The 21,238-nt window shown below is 29.3% G+C and overlaps 1 protein-coding gene across 1 annotated transcript in view; it reads left to right on the forward strand.

The window, feature by feature from the left end:
- The window catches only part of LOC103569172 (hemicentin-2), an 838,835-nt gene that overhangs the window by 560,576 nt on the left and 257,021 nt on the right, over positions 1-21,238 (forward strand). The window contains exon 3 of the mRNA XM_053740875.1: positions 18,255-18,591. Coding sequence (XP_053596850.1) covers positions 18,255-18,591 — 337 coding nt within the window. The remainder of the gene's footprint in view (positions 1-18,254; positions 18,592-21,238) is intronic.

The raw sequence follows: 21,238 nt of genomic DNA on the forward strand, positions 1-21,238 counted from the left end.
TAATTCCTAAACTTGAAGCTTTGATGCTGGTATCATGAAAAATAGTTTTATAATTTTTGTTGTCAGAGCTTTACTGCAGACACATATCAGAAAACATATCCTCACACCGCAAGATTTATGCATCCAGGCTATTCAAAATTTTACTGGCGTTGATTTCACTTTTACAACCAACTCTTATTGAAAGAAACGATTTAAAACGATTGGAAAAAAAATTTTTAATAATTTTAATGCTTTTGAATACTTTGAATACTTTTTAATCACCCTTTTTATGAGCATTTAACATTACAAATCATTTCGAATCGTTTCTTTTAATCAAGGAATAATGACTTTTTATAGAAAATAAATGTTTTAGTCGTACGATACTTAGAGTCAAATACGGTGAAAGAAACACAAGCAGTACACCTTTTCTTACCTATTATTAATAGCCAAGGATATATTTGTATTAAAAATGTATCAAGATCCTCAAAAAACCTAAGAATTAAAGTTTTTTAATCATTGGGAGTTTATATTTTATTTAATTGTGTTCAAATAAAAAATATGCACATCGTGAAAATTACATATTTTGTCGGAAAAGGTCTCAGCTTTCAGAAAAAAATATCAAATTAGATGTATCAAGCGCCGCACAGTCATAAAAATCGTTTTTCCTATTTTAAACGAAATTTAAAGGGTCTTCTGTAACTTAAAATAAAAAATGGATATTTTCGTTGGAAAGCTGAGAATTTTACCTACGAAAAACTATTATGTGATAATTTTTTTTTTTTAAATTGTTTCCTTCAAAAAAAGTAATGAAAAAGTTGAAAATAAAAATTTTTAAAAAATTCAAAAAATTATAACTTTGAAACTGCTGCATATTAAAGGCTCAAATTTTCAGAGAATTTTTTTTAAATACATGGAAAGACTCCACAAAGTTTGAATCAAATCGTCGAGGGTCGCCCCGTAAAAATAACTTTATTTGGTGGAAGCACCCATATATTAAGTTGGTTAAAAAAAAAAATTTTTTTTTTTTTGGTATCTAAAAATTCGAAGTCTACCTAAAAATAAAAATTTCAGTACCAATCCAAGCTCTTAATAATAATACTACGGTTTGCGTCAATCAATTTTTTTATTTTCTATTTAAATAACACGGGAAAAAAACTTTTTATTTTTTAGAATTTTCTAACTTACAAGCCAATCAACAAATTATTATGCACAATAGATATTTTTGTAGGATATTGAATGCTCTACAACAAAAGTCTCATCTTTTTTTGATAAATCTAACTGTTCAAAAGTTATTTGAGCTTAAAGTCAAATTATTCGAGAAAGTCACGAAACTGTATTACAAACGTTTTTAATTATTTCCGTGTTCTTTCGAAAATTTTATATTAACGATTGTTTCATACTTTGCGCTTTTTCGCATAATCATGTAGAATTTTTGAGCTCCTGTAATGGTCTGAGCTGTATTGTATAGAAAATCTAATTTTTCTTTTGCTTCGAAATGGTTGCTTCTTAATAAATAAAAACGTTCATCATAACTGCTCATAAATAGCATCAACTTTTACTTAATGCTTTTAAATCCCTACTTAGAACAAAAAAGTATTGAAATCAATTCATAATAAACAAGAAAAACAAGTATACGGTGTCAAAAATCGATACTGATAATCATTTGTAGCGAAAAAAAAATTATTTCAATTTTCAAAAATCGAAAAAAAATAGTAATTATGGAAGGCTCACTACCGGACCGGGCTTAAAAGTTGCAGAATAGATAGAAGTTTAAGATAGAAAATTTTCAAGAAAATCGAAGGATAGATCTTTTTTTAAAAACACAGTTGAAATCTTAAAATTCAAAAATCTCGGTTAAAAACATTTCGTAAATTTGTTTTGTATTTTTTGCTGTAAAGGCCATCTAAAACGAAAATTTTGAAAAAAATTGAGTTTCGACCATTATTACGAAAGTTATGATCAAAAAACCATAAAAAGAGCGGTTTTTTCTAAAATTTAATATTTTTTGAACCATTGATCAAAAAAATCCTAATATTTACCAGGAAGCCTCTTTTGAGGGGTACTAAAAAAAACCAAAAAATTAAGAAAATCAGAAAAATTAATTTTTGAAACCGTCCGATTGGGCGTGGAATGCCCCACATTGATAATATATGGATAACGACACGCCCTGTATTATTCAAAACATTAATATAAAAACACCAATCAATTCAATGAAAAAATTTATTATGAGGTGAGACAATTTTGCTAACTGTTCCTAGTAAGTTAATGAAATATCATCCCATACCGTTATAGCAATAGTTATAATTGAAATTATGCGATATATACTCATAATTTTTGTGAAAAGTGTATATTATGGGGTTGATTCCTTTCATTACGGTAACAGTTCCTAGGTCGTATATATGTACTTTAGGGTGGTCCAAAAAAACTGACAATTTTTTTTTCGTGTCTCTAATGAAAATTTTTTGGCTTACGATGTTTCAAGAAGCCTCTACAAAAATCTGCTCGATGAAAAATTTTCAAGAGGTCGCTCACGAATTTTAGAAATATCAAAAATGATTGAAATTCGGATTTTGTACTTCTAAATTTTTTCTTTCCCGTGGCAGCAATAGTTCATATTTGTAAAATCATGTCTGTGCTGAAAATTTCAGCCCAAAATTTAAATATTTAAAGAATTTTTAGAATTATTTATTATTATTTTTTAGAATTATTTATTTTAGAATTTGGAATATTAACTGATAATATGTGACTAATACTTTGAATTAGTCTTTATATTCTTTTATAATTCAATTATTGTCATTTCACTAGAATATAACTTTTGCATAACCAAAAATATACAGGACAGTCTTAAACAATAAAATTTGGTAAGTTTTGAATAAGCAAAAAAAACCTAAAAATTGAATTAAAAAATAAAAAAGTATGTAAATAACTTATTATTTCTATTTCTCGGGTTATATTTACATTCATTGTGATGCAAGTTGATGGTAAAAAAATCGAGAAGCTTTATTATTAGTATTTAAGGGTCGCTCGAAAACTTTCAAAAGACAGCATTCGGAAACATTCAGAATTCTTGAGTGAGGTTGAAATATTTAAATTTTGGGCTTAAATTTTTAGCGTAGCCATGATTCCACAAATATAAAATATTGCTCACGAGAAAGAAAAAACTTTGAAATACAAATTGACATTTCGATCATTTTTGATATTTTCAAAATTCGTGAGCGACCCCTTGAAAATTTTTTATCGAGCTGATTTTTGGAGAGGCTTTTTAAAACATCGTAGACCAACAAATTTTCAAAAGAGACTCGAAAAAAAAAATAGTCGTTTTTTTGGCCACCCTAATGTACTTATATATACCTATATCGTATGTATACCTATATATGCCTATAGGTATTGAATTATGACAATCATTAGCATAATACATCCAGTAGAATTTACTATAGTAGTATGGGAGCGATTTTCATAGTATAATGGAAATGATTCGTTACCGTAAATATCTGTTCTTATACGTAATTAATTCATTATAATTTTACATTTTTCATTAAAATAAATTCGTTAAGCTGTTATCGGCGTATTATTTAATTGAATCATTTGTTCCTGACTGATTGAATCGGTCTTCAGTTAATTGTAATAACTTACTGATTATATCTGAAACAGAATTGAGGTAATTACTCATTCCATCTTTTAAGAGCTTGCTACAGTCTTTCATTCAAGTGGTCTTGCACTTGAAAAGTTAGTGGCCTCTTTCTCATCAACAAACTTTAGATGGCGAAACTAACTCATAAGAAATAATTCTGATAATAGAGAATTTATGAAGTTAGTTAATTTATTCATGAGAATAACAGATTATAGTTTTTATTTAATAATCCTCATCAAATTTATATTAAGTTTTGCTAGTTTAAATTGGTTAACAGTATGATTGACATCGATTTCGATGACACAATAAAAATAAAACATGCGGAAATTAAAATATCTATATTAAATTACATGCACAACAATTCCAATTCTAGGTGAGGATTTAGCTGTCGAAAATGTCAGGAGAATAGTATTTGACTGATGTTAACATAAACCAAGTCATTTGATTGAGAAACTTTTATAGAAATATCATAGTATATAATATCAACCAAGCTGCATTACGAAGACATATAAGCGTCAGCAAGTTTTGATAAGCTCAGTAACTAAAGATCTTGTATGCTATCAATCCGTATTGATGTTTTATACATGCTCATTAGCAATTATTTATTAAAAAATTCAACAAGAAAACTATTTCTAATAGAATATATGAATTTGAGTTGCTATTCGACAGAATGTATAAAAAAATAACAAACGGTATCAGAAAAAATCGCATAAAAGAAACAAATTAATACAATCGTTTTCCTATAAAACCAACGAATTCCTCAAATTAATTGGACAACCGTTTTCAATGGCATCACCATCGACGATAATTGTATAGTGACGAACGATGAGTGCTGTAACTATTCAAAATACGAAGCACGTATACTCAAGCTTGCGTACTCGTTGTTGGGTCTTCGTTAATAACAGTCGCTCGAACAAGCCAGGTCATGGTTAGAGAGCGGAAAGAAAAAAGGAAGAAAGTTATACCCCGACTAGAAGAAAAAACAATTGTTGGTAGCTTGTTGATTTTTTTCTACACTTCTTCACAATAGCCAACATACTAACGGCATAAAATTATCAAAACTAACAAAAGTCTTCGTTGGTTGTTTTTAATCTAACGGTTTTTTATTTTATTGTATTTTATTTTTTTCCCTTTCGTCTTATTTCAAAATATATTTCTTCTATTTTATTAAACGACTGAGTAAAATATTCACTATGTTAAGAATTCAACTTCAACCTAACTTTAATTTACGAAGAAGTTTTAAGTGAAAAAAAAATATTTTCATTACAAGAATTGTAGATACTGTAGCTTTTGCTTGACCTAGTATACTAAGCCCATATATTATTATTCCAAATTACTATAAAAGATAGCTACGCTGATCGTTACTTAAAAGTTTATTATAGAACTGTTCTTAACAATCCCCTAAACTTTATAAAAAAAAATTATTTTTAGTAACAATAAAAATTTTCAGAGAGGCGTAAGACTTTTTGAATCGAAAAGTGTGTTGGCACGATATCTCACAGTCTTGGCGTAATATCAAAAAACTTAGAACAACCAGAATACTGCTAAAACTCAGCAGCGTATTTTCAGTGATCGCTCAATAAAACCTATCCTTCTATGCCCTCTGAAGCCTACAGATGATTTGCGATTTTCAAGTTGATATATTGCGGATGATGTGGCCTAAGGCCAACAGTAAGAACCTACAGTATCTATCTATCGGCAGTCAAGCTAAAATGTACACTAGTGATATCGTTTTCGACTGAAAACCACGTTGGCTGGATTTCCGTTTCACGTTTTCTTTCTTTTTTTTTTATATTCTTTTTTGCTGGCATCTTTTTTAACACCCTCTATTTTTACATTTACTACTATAATTACTGCAACACAGCAATAGGAATAACAAAGCAATACAGTATGCTCTATGAAAATATATTATAACGTTCTCTTCTATTTCACGTGTCCCACGGCGGAGTGTGGTTGGCACTCAATAGCCGTTATGGCTCTCCGTTGGTTAAAAAACTGAAAATAAAACTAATAACGAAACAAAATGTCTTACCTGGAGATATCCTGAATCTCCTTGGACCCGCAGCTCTGCTCAGGCTGGGTTAGACAACCTAGTTAGGCGCCAGTTCGTGTGCCCCACGAACAAAATTAACTCAAAATAAAACAACGGAGAAAAATGAAAATGAAAATAAAAATAAATGACAGGGTGACAGTTTCAGATTTCAGGAAAAGGAAAGCAAGAAAAAGATAGCAGTACTTTAAATAAATAAATTTAAATAACTACCGGGTTGATGACCATTTGCTTCAAATATATTTTAAATTAAAAATTAATTAATCAAATATATCGCATACTCACATAAACAATATCAAAAAATAATAGTAGTTCACTTACAACAAAAATAAAGATAGTATGCGTATACCAAAATTATAATCAAAATCATAATGCTGATTAAACAATAAGCATATCAAACGCAAAAATAACTTATCGAACGTACAAAATATAATCACTCGTCTGTGATTAGCATAGGAACATATAAATATTAGTAAGTAATAATCTCACTCGCACATGAACATAAACAAACTAAATATAATGCACGGAAAAACAATCTCAGAATAATACTTCAATAATGGTAAATTATTATATCACTTGCAAATGAATAGTAAATATTAAATAAAGTAATCTCATATAGGAATTTAAAGTATTTCCAGTAAGAATTCCCAGTAATTTCCAATGGTGAATTTTACGGTATTCACAAAATAATATTATCCTATATTCAAATAATAAAGATAAATAGCACTCTTGGATAAAACAATTATGAATGATATTTGTACCTTATCACTCTCACGTGATAATTAAAATAATAAAATAATAATACGCACCAGAAAATAATAAATATAGCAGTAATAATTTACATTAATAATAAATGATAATGAAAGAAATAACCAAATAATTATCACAATCAATATTTGGTAACATAGTACTGAATATTTTTACTGATTGTATTCGTATTTACTGAGTATAATATTCACGCATTCCATCATATGCTTATGACAAATTATTAATACTCAGAATTCACTATCTCTCTTACGCTTATGCTATATACAAAAGATCACCAACTCGGGAACCAAATTACACGCCAATGTATTAGCCAAAAAAGTACTTACAGTTTACGTATTATTCAACTCCCTTGGTTGCACGCTAATACGGTAAATGTATTTTTCTTTATGCGATTTATCAAAATGCTCAAATAATGCCAATGGGTTTATATTATCTACTCAAATACCAAATGGCGACAAGTTTATAATTATTTTAATGTAACAGAGCACACACGCTACTCTTACAGAGACTTTCCCACGTCTGACCATGGCAGCACGTGAATCTCATGCCGGCACCTAGGCCGACGCCATTTTGTCGTATATCTCACTTTGACCAATGGAGATATACATATATTTATAATAAATATATATATATTTATAATAAATAAATTTACGGATGCCAACTGTTGCGCTGACGCGCATGCGCCAACCAATTCAAAATAATCATAAGCACATTAATGAAATGCGCAACTATTTTCCCAGCGCTACAAAAATCCAAATATATACGCAAATTAATCAGTGAAATCTCCTGATTCAAATACAATTTATACCTAAGAAACCAATAAAGTATAATTAACGCAATAATTGAATAAAATCTTACATGTAAACAAACAATAATTATAATAATAATGTCGGATGAGACGTGTGAGCAGCGTGTGCTGCCCTCTGTTGCTCACCGACCTGATGTGAGACTGCCGCGATATCTAAATATCGTGACAATATTCTGTAAAACAAAGAATGTAAACGTATCGTTATTACTGGATGATATAGATCCCAATAGATTCCAACAGGCAGTAGTGTGATATTTTTTGTTAGTATTATCTGTACAGCTTGTAAGTAATTGGAGCATAAATATTTTTTATAACTTCTGCGTTTAAAGTTCAATATTCGAGCGTCGTGTGGCGCGAGTAAAATAAGTATTTCTTTTAATAACTCGACGAAACTATAGAACAATGCCGAAAAATCAGCTGTTTCCCTTTTCAGCATGATTTTACTGTGCTAAAAAGTAATTTACTATAGGAGTTATATACAAATCAGGGAGTAACCGTCGTTCACTCTAGACAGAAAGAGAAAAAATCGTCGCTCTGTATACTCGTATGGTATGTCTTGTTTATTTACCCGCGCACATAGAACTCAAAAATAAACTAAAATTAAAATATTGCTTTAATTGTATTGACTAATATTTTAAAACATTTATGTTGCTAAATTTTTAATTGAATGTGATTCATAAATAAATAAAAAAATGTGACACTGAACAGAAAAACAAAACATGTGAATAAGGTGTTGCACAAATACATTCATTTGTTCCATCGTAAAATTTTACAGTTTTTAGTAAAATAATAATTAATTTTTTTTTTTTTAATTATTTAAATTTCTCTCAATTGAACTTTAAACACAGTCGTTATAAAAAACTATTGTTCGACACGTATAATTCAAACGAGAAATCCGGTATACTTGTTGTGTCAACATTTACCGCGCTCGTGCGAGAGAGACCTATGAACTCTTTCTCGTTGAGAATGCGTCATAACCCAAGACTTGTGTCGCCAATCAAGCATACCGCAAACTCCCGTTTTAATCCTATGTTTCGAAAATAGCTATTGTGATTATTTACGAAATATTTGAATTTAAAAATAATGTAGAGTCTTTAACACAAATATTGGCTGTTTAATTATCTACAAATATTGTTGTATTGATATATCACTATTATGACAAGAAATTTTTTATTGCGGTAATAATACATTTTATACAACACAAGCTGGGTTATCCTGTTTTATCTGTAAGCTGAACCCCAAGTGGCCATTTGTCGACCAGTATACTGTAATTAATGAAAACACAATGCAGATTTCTATGCTTTTCACCAGTGTTACATAATGATTATCAACCCTGTTTAGAAAATCTCATAGTATCCAATAGATTCTCATAAATTCCCATAAAGATTTTATAAGAATGAATGAGTTGTATGAGAAGTGCTATAGTAAAGTACAGGATCTTATACATACAGCTATAAGAATCTATCGGATTATTTAATCAGGGAAATGACATTTTACTAAAGCCGTGATCGAATAATCTTCTTACGCAGAGCAGAAAAGTTTTGACGCAAAGTACACAGTTGAAAAATTTCTGTCAAATTTAACACAAATCACATGTTCCGAACGGTCCACTCAATTTTTTGTGTTCATTTTGTAACGGGGTGAATTGGGTTTTATTATCAACCAAAATCGTGATTTTTCACGGTTGGTTAACTACCCTACCTGCAACCCCAAATGAGTATTCAATCATTGCGCTACTTGAAAATACTAGCACACGAGGCCCAATCATAATTAGGTAGAGGAGGAGTTTTCCGATCATGGCCGAAGATCATCGAGCGAAATTAATAAAACTGCAAGACAGAAGCGGAGACAAGGCAGAGAACCAAGTGATATTTTCATCTATCTGAGAATCAAATATCAGGAAGGTAGCCGGTATTCATCAACTATTACTGATTGCGTCTGAATAGCAGGTTGAAGGAGAGCTCGAGTAATTTGGGAAAGACGAGAACTTGATACGAGAACGAGTAAATTTGGAGGAGGTTACACGAGATACACGCGGACTAGAGAGAACAAGACACGGACTAGGACAATTCATAGAGGAGAAACGACGGAGAAAGAAATTAACGTAAATTGTAATAGGTATTTGTAAAATATTCCAGGCAGGAAAGTTGGAATATTTGTTAATTAAAATACATAATTTAACGTCGCGTCCACGGAGTATTGTCGTGTCAACATATGTGTAACAAAATAATTGAAAAATCGGGCTCAACTATAATTGGCTCTGATATTTCCAGGCAGGTTGTCTAAGTCATTCGCCGGAAAATTCTTCTGAAATTTTCCTGGCAGGTCGTGTAAAGCATTGCCGGAAAATCAATGGTGATCTAGTCAAATTTATCTAGTCATTAATGTTAGGATAAAATTAATTATAAGTAAATTAAATAAAATCAATTAATAATTTATAAACGTTAAATGTGTCGTAAAGTAAAACGTGAGAATAAATGTTCAAGTTTTGAGTATTGGGATAGAGTTTTTGATAGATTGTTAAGCGGTCAAATAAAATAAACCATAAAACCGGCTTAGAAAAATCGTTGATAAAGGAAAGGTTAACGTTTATAAGAAATTAGTTGTTGTTAAATTATTAGTGATTTTGAATGCGGAAATTAATCAAATAGAAATAAATAGGTGCAGTGAAATTTTGTAATGTAAGAAGTGTGTGAGAGAGTAAAAAGTATAATTATGGAATTTGATAATAATTGAATGAGTGTAGTCACGTAGAGGGTCCAGTGTACTGCATGGAATAGTGCTAAGGTTTTATCACGTAGAGGGTCAAGGTGACCACGTGAGTAAGATATAAAAGTCGCGTAAAGGGTCCAGGGGGCCGCGCGGGTAATAAAAATAAGGTTTTAGCTACGTAGAGGGTTTCGTTGACCGCGTGGAGTGTGTGTGTGAAACAGCGCAGGAGACTCAGAGTGAGTGTGTGTGTGATATAGCCAAACGTAGTTGGTTTGAACTCCACAGATGAATTTTTACATCACAACAACTCTACGGAACATTATTTTCTCATCGTTCCATCTCTACATGAGAACATTTCTCATAGTAAAAATCTCCACAGCGATCATTTTTACATAGCGCTAAGTTCAAACAGTAGAATTTTTGTTTTGACATTTTATTAATAAAGTAGGTTAGTTATATAAAAGATGAAAAGAATGAATGAAAGTGAAATTGAATTATTTAAATACTACAAAAGTGATGATTCACCCCAACACAAACTTAGAGAATCCAGCGGTTGCTGCTTTTAAACTGGTGGACTTGTGTTAACTTTTCGTATCAATTTTGATAATTTTTTTCTGTAGTTGAACTCGATTTCCACTTTGGCTTATGTACAGCAAGAGGTGCTGTATCTTCACTCATTTTAAATCATTTTTTAACAGCACCACGGTTGTCTTATTTGACAAATAACATTTTATTAAAAATAAAAATATAAAGACAATACAAAATATTAATTAAATAATACCCGGGAAAAAAAAATATGTATAGAATTATATAAAATTATATATAAATCACTATATAAAATTATGTATGAGTTTTGACCATATATAATTATGTATAATTTTATAGAATTATAGATAATTACATATAATTATGTATAATTTTACATAATGATTTATATATAACCAATAACTGCCATGAAAAAAAAAAATTAAAACGAACCTTGCCGAGTTATGGGCTCGAACCCAAGACCTTCTGATTCGGAGTCTGATGTGTTGACCACTGTGCTGAATCATACACTTGGAAAGTTAAGTTTATTGTATATATTTGTTTGGATACAAATGAACTTTAGAAAATTAAAGACATTAATAAATGATTGATTCTATTATTTGTATTGTATTCAATTATGTTATTGTTTATGAGGTTAAGAGACCAATAGCGGTATACCCACTTATAGCGGGGCAATAATTCCTTCTTTTGGTAAATTAAAAAACAATGAGTAGTTAAAATCTTTTAAACTTAACCAAGACTTTTCTAATTTTATATCTCAGTTTTCTATAACTTAATGCATTGTTGAAACTTCAAAATTTTTTAGCTGTCATCCCGCTTTGGGTTTTGTTAGTCTATTTCCAAAAATTTAAAAACAGTTTTTCTTTATAACATTTATGAATGAGGTAATCAATTAAAAAATTTTAGAGACTTTATTTTATAAACCATTATACAGTTTTTACAAATAATCTTACGTTGTTTGGTCGTATCTAAATTATTACACAAAATATTATGATTCACACACCCACACAGCTTGATATTCACTCAGAAATTGCCATGCGATAAAATTTTTTAGAACTCCATTGTATAAAATTTTATATAATTATATAAAATTTTATCTAATTATATAAAATTTTATCTAATTATATAAAATTTTTTCGACCGAATGTATAAATATGTATGATTATATATAAGATAACATAATTATGTATATTTATATAAAAATATATATAAATATATGATTATATATATATTTTTTTATAATGAAATTAGAAAGAGTTATATAATTATATATAAATATATATCATTATATAAAACTGTGTATAAATTTATATAATTATATATGTTTATGTATAAAAAGTTTGAAATAATTAGATATGCCATATACAATTATATATAACTATACAAAATTATACATTATTTTACTTAATTATATATAATTTTATATGATTATATCTTATTATATATAATTTTTTTTTCCCGGGTAATTAATACAGAACGTTTACATAAGACCACCAGTTTAAAAGCAGCAACCGCTAGATTTTCTAAATTTGTGTTGGGGTGAATCATCACTTTTGTAACATTTAAATAATTTGATTTCACTTTCATTCATTCTTTTCATCTTTTATATAATTAACCTACTTCATTAATAAAATGTCAAAACAAAAATTCTACTGTTTGAACTTAGTGCTATGTAAAAATGATCGCTGTAGAGATTTTTAATATGAGAGATGTTTTTATGTAGAGATGGAACGATGTGAAAATAATCGTCTGTAGAGTTGTTGCGATGTAAAAATTAATCTGTATTGTCGGTTCGTATAGGGAAAAACTGTGTGATATTTTATAATGCAGAAAAATTCTGTGTAGGGATGTACCACACCCTAAATTTATTAGTAGTAAATAATATCAAAATATTAAAAGATCCTTATATATGAAGAAAAAAAGTATTAACTAGGTTGGAATATTAAATTTTAGACTTTGGGCGATTTTAAAGACGTAGATATTTGTTTTTTAATATCACATAAATTATCACATAATTGAAATTTTTCAAGAAAGATTCGATTTTTTACAAGTTTTAAGATTTATTCCAGTGTAATTAATTGAAAAAATCTGTAAATCTTGCGGCAATCAACGCGCTCGAAAACTTAATTATCAATATTTTTAACTTGTCAGTGATTAAAATAAGGATTTCAATGACTATCGACTAAGGTTAGAGCGTTAATGTATGAAATATCCGAGTAAAATTAGAAAAAAGGTGTTTTTTCAATTTTTTGTTGGTAATATTATTTTTAAACCAAAGAACGGTTTACATTACACTATATGTTGATAAAAAAACCATGAAGATGAAAAGTTAGTATGATTATGAATACATATTATCGTGTATTAAATTATGATTTATCCGGGTAAAATGACATCAATTGTTATATTTTAAACTTTTCGTGGCAATTGACGCGTTTTATTGAGTTATAGAGTTGATAAAATTAAAAAAATGATTGATTCGGTCCCCGTGAAAAATGCATTATACATGGCCATTTATGGAAATTGGCCAGACATTGCCATATATGGCTATACATAGCTTCATACGGCCATATATGACTTGATATGACTATGTATAGAAATTTTAACTAAATTAAAAAAAATTTTTTTATTTTTATTTTTTTTTTATTATTTTGGCGACGCAGGGATTATCATATATGCAAATAATTGAATTCCTAATTGAAATAGAAATTTTTAATTCAGAGAAAAAACGCTAGACTTATTAATGACAGCACCCGCTTTAGTAGGATTCAAACCCGGGACCTTCCGTACGAGAGACCGACGCTTTGATGACTAGGCTATGCGACCGATAGTTACAGCGAAGTTTAGTCGTGCTACATAAGGTTCGAAGAATATAATCACTTTCAAAAAAGCAAAATATAATCATCAATATGCTGTTAGTGATATCAAAAAAATTTCCTATTTTTTTTACACTGCAACATCCTGTTTGTAAGTAATTGTAATAGTCAGCTCAAATTCTTATATATATACTCGTGAAAAATGAATCATACATGGGCATGCATGGCCATACATGGAGCATATATGGCCATACATGGACATACCAACTTTTTTAATACAGTCATGCATGGCCATGTATGAACCATACAAGGCCATGTATGGCCATACATGGTTTTGTATGACTGTATGAGGCCATACATGACTATATTAAAAAAGTTTATATATCCACGTATGACCATATACGAGCCATATACGGCCATGTGTGGCCATGGATGATTCATTTTTCACAGGATGAGCGTTCGAGACGTGCATCCCCGTGAAAAATGAATCATGCATGGCCATGCATGGGCGTATGTGGCTCATATATGAAGTATATATGGCCATGTATGTTTCATTTTTCACGGAAATGTTCTACACTTACCAGGAACAACACAAAAAAAAACTTACAATTTTCGTGTACAATATTAGTAAGTTTTGCTTATGATAAGAATATTGTCATCATAATCTCTTCGTTATAGTCAATTCAGAAATTTGCTGTTCCTGAATAAAGTGATCTAGAAAAAAAGCACAAGGTATTATTATTTATTAGATTTTTTCTATTGGCTATTTTTCTGTAAAGTAGTTCAAGCTATGTAGTTAAATATAACCGTTAAGTATGAATATTTATTAAACAAAATTATGACGTAAGTTTTTAATATAATGGGTTAAAAATAAGTTTGGTTTAAAAATTTTGATACACTCAAAAATGCATTCTCATATTTGGTGTATGGTTTTAACATCAGATGCAATTTGTTTTGATCGAATATTATTAATAAAAGTGGAGAAATCGTTAGGGAAATGTTTAATGTGAAAATGTTACACTGAGAAATAGAATTAATCATAAAATTTTGATGTTAGCAGGTATAATCGTATTCCTGGCTGTTAGATGTATACGGTCAACCAAAGGTATATATTTATTTGTGAACACTCGGGTGTATTTGTTTAAGCAAGTAAACGACAGGCTTCAATGAGGCTCTGTAAACTTTATGTCGTACATAGCCCTTTGCACACTGTATACTGTAGTACTGTATATATCGACTTTGAGAGTAGTCTCACTAGAGATTAATGGTGAAGACTGATTCTAACATTACGGCGATTCCTAACTAAAGTTATTTGAGTTCTCAAGCTTGTTTTATCTTTGTCAGAGATTCCTGTTGCAGTTGCATCACAGGAATACCAGTTTCAGTGGCATTCTCAATTGAATACACTCGTTCGTATAATACACGGATTTCGCATTATAAAAAATATTTACATTAAACGACATTTATGCAGAAAAAGGCTACCCGGCAGCCAAAATGAAAGATAGATTTTTCAATGAATCGATATAAATGGTTAGTTTTATACACACATATCTGGTGACATATGTCAGGATATAGTCATAAGAAATTAGGCTCGTTTTCTAAAAGTAAGGGTAAACAAGGACAACAATTATTTTCGATAGAGATCTTCAGATAGTTGATTTGACAAAACATTACATAGGTCATGTAAACAAAGTATAGAAAATTTAATTACTAGGAGATCATAATTGTAATCGCTATTACGATGGCAAGACCAGTTAAAATTATAGAACGTACAAGTACGATTAAAACATCATAAATAATAAAAGAAATACTTTTAAAATATAAAATAGCTGTGAAATTTACAGGTTATTTTGTTCACAATGAAATACAAGTGACAATATTGTATTATAATGGGAAATGCTCAAGTTATATGGGATGAAAACCATATTTTCATCATTTTTTGATTCCATTAAAATTTTCAAGGCTATCAAATTATTGGAAAAAATGGTCAAAACATAAAGCTTAAGGTAATAAATTAAAGAGTATTAGACAAGCTTTGAAATAATTTTTACAGAAATTTTCGATGAATATTAGTTTTAAAGTTATATAAACTTTTATAGTGATTAAAAACTGACTTTTACGAAAAACCGAAAAAATTTTAAACATCCATAACTTCAAAACTATTCGAACGATTCAGCCCATCTTCGAACTTGATCAAGATGATCGCCTATAGAATAAATGTAGAGAATTTCATTAAGATCCGATAAGAACTATGGGTGCTATCGTAATGACAAGAACAGTAATAATCATAGGGCGTAGAAGTACATTTAAAACATCATAAGTAATAAAAGTAATACTTTTAAAATGTAAAATAGCTGTGAAATTTACAGGTTATTTTATTCACAATCAAATACAGCTGACGAAATTGGATTATAATGAGAAATAAATAGGTTATGAGGAATATATACCCTACTTTCAAAATTTTTTGAAACATAAAGTTCATAAAGTACAGCTTATTAGACAAGCTTTCAGATAATTTTCACAGAAATCGTCTATGAGCATTAGTTTTAAAATTATGTGAACTTGAAAGCGGATAAAAACTGAATTTTTCGGAAAATTGTGGAAATTTCAAACAGACATAACTTCTAAACTAATCAACCGATTTAGCCCATCTTCGAACTTAAACGTAATAATTACACATAGAATAAACGCAGAGAATTTTATTAGAATCCGATAAAAATTATAGGCGCAATCGTGTCCTCAAAAGTCAGTTCTATCCCATATATATGTATGTATATAAATTTTTTAACGAATGGTATTTTTGAACTCTACTCAATGAATTATGATAGGTTCTGACAGAATTCCTTGAAAAATCAACCACATGAGGGCAAATACAATACCTAGATTTTAAAAAAATTTACCTAAAAAACATTAAATAGATAGTTGCATACATAAGCAAAAATCAATGTTAAAAAAAGATGATTTTGCAGGCCAACCCTCAAACACATTGTAAGAAATATATTTTTCAGCTCTTTGCTCGAAAATATTTTCAACTCATGCATATAAAGATGAATAATCGAGCATTGGGTAGCAAAAGTGAAGTAGCACTTTGTCGTAGTAGTTGGCTGAACTAAAGAATTTACTTTTGAGATTTACATTCTGAACGAGAACTAATATGTTAATTAATCACAAAATATAGTCTACTCGAAGACTGAAAAAAAATCTGAAAAACGATTGACCCTACAAGTTAGCTCCAAAAATTTGAAAACATTCTCTTTAGTACATTGATTTCTTCTAACTCTGAAAAATATATCTTCCTTTCATCAGCGAAAGTTCAAAAAATCGAAAATATTTTTAAAAATTAGCAGCTTTCAATTTTTTGTTGACGAAATTACCGAAACTAACAAACTGATTACAATGAATTTCACCGCGACAAAAAATGACCATAAAAACAAAGATTAAGTATAGTTTTCAAAACATTCGGTAAATAACATTGTCCAGAAAAAATAAGGTAAATTATTAATTCCAAAATTTTTTGTCATTGATACCTCCTAAACAAATTAACCGATTTTGATGTTGAATGCAGCATTCGATGCAATTTTTCAACTTTGAACACTAATATAATGTTTTTATCGATCATAGGAATTTCGATTATATTGAAAAAAAAAAAAAACATTATTTTGATATTTTTTCGTCAATATATCTCGTTGCCATAGGTTTGCCATAGGAGCTATTCAAATCGGTTCATTCATTAAAAAATCATAAAAAGCTCTCACACACAGACACACATACATACACGCGAGCTCACACGTATTGACACTTGAACATCACTCTGAAAACGGTCGGAATAGGTTACAAGGACCTCAAAAGACTGACATCCAATGAAAACTCGATTTTTGAAAATCGGGATGAAAACAATAACCCCGAATTTTTCTAAAGTCGTTAATTTTCATAGCGGGAAGTCAAAAAAAGACAAAAATTATTGATGCCTTTTAAGCAAGTTAAATCGGTTGATTTTATAAAGTTTTTTTTTCCATTTATAATGGTTCGTCACTACTTGCAACTTAAACCTGAACGAAAAGTTACAAATGTAAATTAATGAAATACAATTTTTTTATTGTGATCAATATATTACTAATGGACTTGTTTCTACTTAAATGATTCATGAAATTTTGGATAATATGTAAGTACTATAGTAAGAGGATTTGCTAAAGCGAATAAAAATTAAGCTTTTACGACAACATTTTATTTTTCAAGGAATACAAACATTATAGTGATTTTTTCGCAACTTGTATTGATGCGATAAAAGCAAGACCGCTTTAAAATATTTTCTTTAAACACTATAATTAATATATAGATATGTCTAGATACATTAACTATAGTTGGCTCTATTTGCGGCTCATTGAAGACCTAATTAGTTTTCTGTCGAGACTTACTCAAGTGATCAAGATAGGCAGTTTTAGGTATACGAAGCAACGAAGCGATGCCGTCCTTACTAGACTAGGCTACAACATAAAGTGGAAAAGGCAAGGCAGCAGACTATCTACAGTTTACCAGATACTTTATCGAATTCCAGTAGCACGATAATCAGATCAGGCCTCGGCTCAGGGAATATATTTATCAGCATTCACTAAGAGAACCCACGGGACTGGTGAGGAGATGATCCGAATTCATGAGAACTTCACCAAAGTGTCTGCTTAACTTTATTCGTCCCTTGAAACTTTACTGATTCGATTAACCCAATCATCATGTTCACAGATCACATTACACGTCAATTTATTTTATTGAGTTGAAAATAAAATTTTTATTAGTAATTTATCATCTTATTAAAATCTAATTTTGTCAAAGTTATTTTCGTTAATAATGTCTACGTTATTTTTAACATTTTTTATTACATTAAAATGAAATAATAAATTTAATATCACAATTTATTTTATGTAAATATCTCTGGCTTGTATAATGTTACAGGTGGATCTATAAATGAGGCAGTATTTGCTCTTCGAGATAGGCAAGAAGGAGGTCGACGAGGCAGAAGAACTACGACTAGTACAACTAGCATAACCACCATAACCACATCTGCAACATCCATTCCTATTCCTGACAACGTAGCACAGCCGGCGGCATTACTAGCTCCCGATGATCAGACGTGGTTTGTCGCTTCAACGTCAACGTCGTCCAACTTTCCTATTGTGGTAAAAAATACATCGAGACTACCCCCATTGGAAATTGTCATAAAACCTCAGGCGAAAGTTGTCTTACCTTGTGAATTAGGTGGGAACTACTCGAGACTGTTGCCATTTACCAGGTAGGTTTTTTGACTTTGCTGCGTTTAAAGAGAATCAAAGCAAGAAGGAATACTGATTTTATTAATTCATGAAAAATTAAAAAAAAATGGAGATTTATCGAACAAATTTTAATTTTTGATATCAAAAATATTAGGATAGTAAAAAAATTTTGCGACAAAACGACACTTTCTTTACGTAAACATAACATTTTATTAAAATAAGATTAATTTACAATATAGTTTCCTAAGTAACTTTAAATGCTCCACGGAAAAATGAAAACAGGAATAACTGCAATACACACTGTAAACACGAGTTCTTCTAATTCAAGATTATAAAAGTTGCAATCCATACTGTAATCTTTCTATTTTATGCAGTAATAAAGATATTGCAATTTATAAGCAGCAAGTTTTAGCGGTAGAATGCAGTAACTTTTACAATTTCGTTCGCGAAACGATGCGTATTTCATAAATTGTAATAAATGCTCAGATGTAATATCGATTTTTTTTTTCTAAGCAACCTTCTGAACGTCTTTCAGATATTCAATTGAAAAAGTCTTCAAGGGTATTTTGAAGATCTGTTTGCTTATCAATTTCTTTATTACGTTAATAGTTTTTCAAAGCCTAGACAAATGATAATGTTACGAAGCCAAGTCCAGTGAGTATGGTGAATGTGGTAGTATTTTCCATTCTAAATTTGACATAGTTTTTTCATTATCTTTGTTAAGTAAGGTAGAGTGTTATCGTGAGGAAGAAAAATTTCGCGGCTTATGACGTTTTTGCTTGATAATTTTAGACAACTTTTGTAATTGTATAGTGTATTTGTGATTGCTAATTGGCATTTTTTGTGGTGTTAGGCGAAAAAAGATCACTAACAAAAAAGTAAAACTTTTTTTCCTCACGAGATAATCATTGGCTCATTCATGGGAACTTAATGTAAAACACTCAGCTACTATTTACAGTTACAGTATACTTGAGAAAATCCTTTTATATAAACGAAACAACAACAAGTATTATAAGAAATCATGTAGAGATTATGGCCGATTTGATATAAAATTATACACTGAGAGAAAAATGCATGGTTGTGGTAACTAGAAAGGGATGAGCATAAAAAAATAGTAATCTTAACTAATATTTCTAGTCTTTTGTACTATATCATAATATCCAGACCTACTTAAAAGTAGTAGTGTCAACTAAGCATTAGTAACATTTTTTGTTTTGTTATAGTAACTACTTAATATTATTTCTCAGAACTTACACTTCAGCAGTAATAATAACTATACTTTATAGTTCACCCCTAAAAATAAAGAATGCACCAGTGACTATTTTAGTTTTTTTTATCATCCAATAGTTCCTGTAACGACTTTGAATAGTCGACGCGACTACTCTGACAATGTAGTCACCTTATTTCACTATGCATAAATAATTTCTCCAACTACTAATAGGTAGATCGATTGAACTGTGATACGTTACTTTAATTAACATCAAAATGGTGATTAATAAAATTATTATTAAATTATTCACCGAATGTACTAACGATTATCGAAAGTTTGAGAACAAATGTGTAGTTAAGAACACTAAGATAAAATTATTATATTGCAATGTACAATATTAAGTGATCATAATTTTTATTTATTTAAGAAAATTTCTGTATTTTTTGATCGTTTCAAGTTTGCCTCGGTGAAATAATAATTTTATTTGGAAAATAACAAATATAAGTAGATTTTATTCTCCGGGTTGTATATGTCGTATCCAACTTAATTATTTACATTACACTATTCCCTGGTTAAAAATATCGATTGGAAAGAATTGAGAAGCGGTCACTCCATGCAAACTGTATATCTATATACGCAAACGAAAGAATTGAAATTATTGAAAGAAATTCGAATTTCATCATTTTTAATTCTTTTCAATCAATGTTTTTAAACAGGGTTGTCACTTGTAAAAGTTATTAGAAAAAATTATCATGTACAAAATAAATTGTATATTTTTCAACGCCAAACTATTTTAAAAATATTTCCAGCATATATTGTCAATCTTTCTTAAGTAATTATATAATATGTCAATGTCAAAAAAGATTTACAAACAGTTCCTCGAAAGTATTGCTAGCAATAAATTTTAAATAATTAAAAAAAATATATTACAAACATTCTAAATTTTTTTTTAATCCTTTAAAAGATTTTTTTTAGAAATATTTCTAAGAAATATTAAAACAAAATTTTTTACGAATATTGACATACTTTAAAAATATTTCCGTTCGGAAAGATTTGTAAAATATTTTAAAACTAATAAAATCTAAAAATTTCCCGGGAGAAAAAATTTATATATAATTATATAAAATTTCATATAAATGCTTAGATAAAATGAGACATGAGTTTTGGTTTGATCTAATTTTATATAATTTTATAAAGATATATACACAATAATTGTCATGAAAAAAAAAAAAAAAAAAAAAAAAAAAAAAAACTCGCTGGCTTGCGGACTCGAACCCGAGCCCGAGCCCTCCTGGTCCGAAGTCTGAGCTGTTATCCACAGTGTGATATCACTTACGTGCCAATATTAGTTGATTAACTGTATTTATTTGAATTCAAATGAACTTAAGAAAATTAAAGACATCGATAAATGATTAATTTTGCTATTAACATTGTAGTAAATTATATTATTTTTCATA

This window comes from Microplitis demolitor, chromosome 7, assembly GCF_026212275.2.
Source record: "Microplitis demolitor isolate Queensland-Clemson2020A chromosome 7, iyMicDemo2.1a, whole genome shotgun sequence".
In the NCBI taxonomy this organism is placed as follows: domain Eukaryota; kingdom Metazoa; phylum Arthropoda; class Insecta; order Hymenoptera; family Braconidae; genus Microplitis; species Microplitis demolitor.